Below are 4,788 nucleotides of genomic sequence, written 5' to 3'. Positions count from 1 at the left end.
CTGCCCTCCATCCCTCTGTCCCCCATCTCTCTGCCCTCCATCCCTCTGTCCCCCATCTCTCTGCCCTCCATCCCTCTGCTCCCCATCATCTCACATGTATTTTATCATCCCTCCCAGATCATGACGAGGCCCTCAGCTGCCAACAAGAATTTCCCCTACCACGTGCGAACTTCCCAGATTGCGTCAGCTGGGGGCCCTGGGCCAGAAGGGGCCCCATCAGACAAGTCCTTCCCTCAGCATGTCTATGGAAATGTCACTTTCATCAGCGACTCCGTCCCCAACTTCACGGAACTCTTCTCCATCCCTTCAGCATCAGGGGCCAGCGTAAGCTCTGCCATGCGGGTCCCAGCTACTCCCCCTGGGAGCTGGCTCCGCCCCCTGAGGACCTGGCTGCTCACTCAGGCACCCCTCCCAGGCCCTGAGGACGCCCCTCTCCCCTCCCAGCTCCTGACCCCACCCCTGGAGTACCTCACCCCTGTCCCTGCCCCACCCCCACAAACCTCTGAGCGCCTCACACGCAGGACCCCACTGACCCCACCGCTAGGCTTCAGGAGTCCACCCCCGTCCCTCCCATCCTGGGTCCTGGCCTTGCTTCGGACCCCACCCCCAGCCCCACGAGTCCCCCCTCCCCCAGCTTTCCAGGTTCCCCCTCCCCCTCCCCGTTCCCCAGTCCTGGCCACTCGGGCCCTGACCCCACCCCCTGAATTCATCACGCATGACTTAACCATGCCCTTAGAATATCTGGCCCCCCTCCCCACTCACCAGGGGCGCTTCCTCACCCTCCCAGACTGAGCCACCAGGGGTGGGAGGGGAGGGATCTTTCCTAGGGAGGGGGGAGAGGAGACTTTGGGGACCATATCCTCCCCTCCTCCGGTGAGTTCCCACCAGCAACTGATCATCCCCTCCCCTCCCTGAATCCTCCCCCTCCCCCCAGGCTGGGAAGCAGGTGGAGGAGACAGCGGCAGCAGAGCCTCCAAGGGGCCGGGTGGTGACCACGGCCAAGCAGGCCTCTCCACCCCCGGCCCCCGGTGGGGAGGGCCTGCCGCCCCCTTACCAGCTCCATGCCCCCCAGATCCACAGGCCCCACCCTGGCTTTCCTGAGTACTTCAGCATCCATACCAGTGCTGGGGCTGCACCCCCCATCTGAGGGCTGGCACCCCACTTATGTATGCCCACATACACACGCAGCCCTGAGAGGTTTTAGGGGGGTGGGGGTTGGCCCAGCCTGAGTTCTGGGACCCACCAGGCCTTGACGGTCAGCCGCTCCCCTTCCCCACCCCACACCCAATTCAATGCCCCCAATCCCCTCATTTTGTGCCAAATGGCCCCAGTGGGAGCCTCTCTCCCCCCACCCCTCCCTCCCCTCAGCCCCTACCCCGAAGGTCACCGAGGGACCCCAGCCTCCTCCTGCTCCGGGATCTCCGACCTCCTTCAAGCCTGCACAGATACTGAGGTGCTTCCTCAAGAAACCCCAGGATCCAAGCCCCAGGCTCGTCCTCGGCCCTTCAAGATGCCATGACCTCTGGCCTCCCGGCCGTCGCAGTCTCCTGCCACAGGCTTTGACCCCCGCCCTCAGACGGATGTTCAGCTGGATTCTGACCCGGTGACCTCCTGGGGTGGTTCTTTGGTCGGATGCCTAGGGGAGGGGTCCCTTTTCTTGCCAAAATAAAAGATGTGAACTCTAAAGATGAGTGTGGCCTCCCCAGGCTCCAGCCGCGGTCCCCAAGGGTCCAGGGAGATTGCAGAAAAGACCCTGCTGGAGCACAGTGGGGCCTTGAGACCCTCTGTGGCCCTCCATGCCAGCTCAGAGAGCCCAGGGTCTCAGCAGCTGCCCTCCTTGGGCCCCTCCCAACTCGCGTCCAACGCAGGGCCCTTTCCAGGCTCCGTGGCAGCAGGAAGGGGGCCCGGGGCTCAAAGCCCCCACACTGCCCCTTCCAGCCAGGCCCAGACAGCCCAGCTCCCTCTCTGGGCCTCCACTGGTCATTCTTGGCCAGTTGGTGCAGGGCCAGCATTTTGTGAACCATGGCCACCAGGAAATGGTGCCTGCTCTTGTGGAAGGAGCTGTCATGATCACAGCTGGTGGGATTGGGGTTTGGCTTCCCCAAGCAGAAAGTGGCCGTGGCTGAGCAGTTAGAGTCACAGCTGAGGAGGGAGGGAATAAGCACGCATTAAGCATCTGTGCTGTGCTAGGCACTGTGCCAAGCGCTTTAGGTACCTCATTTGTGGAGAACACCAGAATGTTAAGGCTGAGGAGGGCCCTAGAACAGGGAATGTCCAGACTGGGAGGGCCCTAGAACAGGGAATGTCAGGGCTGGGAAGGCCCTTAGAACACGGAATGTCAGGGCTAGGAGGGCCCTTAGAGCAGGGTTGGGAAGAAAGGACAATGGAAAGAACAGGATTTAGGGGCAGAGGGTCTGGGTTAAAATCCCAGTTTTGCTACCTACTATCTTTGTGGCCTTGGGAAAGTAAGTCAACCTCTCTGGGTCTCAGTTTCCTCCAAATGTAGAATGAGGAGGTTCTACTGGTGGCCTCTAAGATCCCTTCTGTCTTTAAATCTATAATCCTAGGACCCTGTGATGTAAAGATAAAAATGGTCCCCATCCTCAGGGACTTACTAGGGACTAAAACATGTATTCTGAGAATTAAATACAAAGCAGCTGGTGGCGCCATAGTGCACAGAGCGCCAGGCCTCAAATCAGGAAGGCCTGAGTTCAAATCTGGCCTCAGAGACTTCCTCGCTGTGTGACCCTGACCAAATCACTTACCCCTGTTTGCCTCAGTTTCCTCATCGGTCAGATGATCTGAAGAACAAAATGGCACGTCCCTCTAATATCTTTGCCAAGAAAACCCCAAATGGGGTCACAAAGAGTTAGACATGGCTGAAAAACGACTGGACAAAAATTTGAAGACAGAGACTGAACCAACAATTTTTGGGGGCAGGGGAGCGGTATTCTGAATGTGGAGTGGGGAAGAGAAGCAAGGAAGGCTTCGTGTAAGAAGCAGCTCCTGAGCTGAGGCTCAGAGGAAGATGGGGTTTCTAAAGATTGGGATGAGGAGAGAATGCATTTCGGGCATGGAGGCCAGGCTGTGCAAAGTCATGCAGGCTAGATGATCGGAGCACAATTCAGAACCAGAAGCCTCATTGAGTAATTTGTATTTTAGCCTAAAGGCCATATGGTCCAATGAAAAGAGTTCTGGATTTGAAGTTAGTGGAGATGAATTCAAATTCTAGCTCTGTCACTAAGGTCTCTGTTCTAGGTCCCTCGTGACTCTGACAGCCTGTGTTCTAAATGAAGTTCCTTCCAGCTACGGCCTGTGTGAGCTTGGGGAAGTGACATAACCTCTCTGGGCCTCAGTTTCTTCTTCTTTTGTGGAGGGGTTAAGCGATTTGCCAAGGTCACACATCTAGTAAGTTTCTGAGGCTGGATTTGAACTCAGGTCCTCCTGACTCCAGGGCTGATGCCCTATCGACTGTACCACCTATCTGCCCTCTCAATTCCTTCTTCTACAAAATGAGGCAGGGTTGGATTAGATGACCCCTGAGGTCATTTGCAACCAGTTCATAAAGGTTCATGAGAGCTGATTATTTCATTGTGAGCGTTTACACCTCAGAAATCAGCAAATGCTATAAATCAGAGTTGAGTTTATTTTTTGTTGCTTGGCTAGATTTAAGGGATGGAGAGAATGTGAATAATGCAAATTCAACTTAAAAGTGTTTCCTGTAGGGGCAGGTAGGTGGCATGGTGGATAGAGCACTGGTCCTGGAGTCAGGAGGACCTGAGTTCAAATCCAACCTCAGACCAGATACTTACCACCTACTAGATGTGTGACCCTGGGCAAGTCACTTAACCCCAATTGCCTCACCAAAAAAAAAAAAATGTGTCGTGTACATTTTTTCCTCAAAGAGCCATTTGTTAAACAATTACCAAAATACCCCTACTTTTAACTATAGGTTTATGATCCAAGCAGGGAACCAGTGAAGATCTGTGGGTAGTGGAGTGACATCATCAGACCTGGCAGATGACTTTTGGCCATGTTATGAGGACAGGTTGGAGCAGAGACTAGAAGAGGGAGGCACCACTGAGAAACCAGCTCTAGTAGTTCTGGTGAGGGATGATGAGGGCTTGATCTCAGGGGTTTACTATGTCAGTGGAGAGGAGGCGATGGGTGTGAGCTGTGCTGTGGAAATAGAACTGCCAACATGTGGCAAGAATGGGAAAGTGAATTAGGGCGGTCAGGGAGGTTAGTGAAAGAGAGAAGTCAAGGACCCCTCAGGTTATGAACTTGGTGACTGGAAGGGTAATGCCCCCCTTAAAAGAAATAGGAATGGTGAAGATAGAAAATCCCCAGCTCCACCCTTCCCTTCTGTCTTTCTAAATAAAGATCCTAGAGGGTGATTGGCATGGAGTGGCAAGGTGAATGATGGAGATAAAGAAGAATTGTCTAGGCTAACTAAAGAATTGTCAGTCAAGCTGTGAATTGTTAGACTCCTTTTTATGAGCAATTTGGAATTGCGTAAATACATTAGCTAAAGTATCCATGCCCTCTGACCAAAGATTCCATTGCTGGGTATATACTCCAAGGAGGTTAATGAGAGAGAGAGAGAGAGACAGAGAGACAGAGAGATAGACAGAGACAGAGACAGAGAGACACAAAAAGACAGAGAGAGACAGAGATAGAGTAAGAGAGACAGAGAGAAACAGATACAGAAAGAGGAGGAGGAGGAGAAGAAGAAGGAGAGGAAGAAGAAGAAGAAGAAGAAGAAGAAGAAGAAGAAGAAGAAGAAGA

The 4,788-nt window shown here is 53.8% G+C and overlaps 1 protein-coding gene across 1 annotated transcript in view; it reads left to right on the top strand.

Annotated features, from left to right (window-relative positions):
- TMEM145 (transmembrane protein 145) overlaps nucleotides 1–1,291 on the top strand; it is a 9,457-nt gene extending 8,166 nt beyond the window's left edge. Inside the window, exons 11-12 of the mRNA XM_027858203.1 lie at nucleotides 118–324; nucleotides 935–1,291. Coding sequence (XP_027714004.1) covers nucleotides 118–324; nucleotides 935–1,147 — 420 coding nt within the window. The 3' untranslated portion in view covers nucleotides 1,148–1,291. The remainder of the gene's footprint in view (nucleotides 1–117; nucleotides 325–934) is intronic.
- Nucleotides 1,292–4,788: the final 3,497 nt, after the last annotated feature.

This window comes from Vombatus ursinus, unplaced genomic scaffold (genome assembly GCF_900497805.2).
Source record: "Vombatus ursinus unplaced genomic scaffold, bare-nosed wombat genome assembly UNPS02012758.1, whole genome shotgun sequence".
In the NCBI taxonomy this organism is placed as follows: Eukaryota; Metazoa; Chordata; class Mammalia; order Diprotodontia; family Vombatidae; genus Vombatus; species Vombatus ursinus.
Note: the sequence above shows the minus strand (reverse complement) of the source record. Positions and strands in the feature narration are given on the sequence as shown.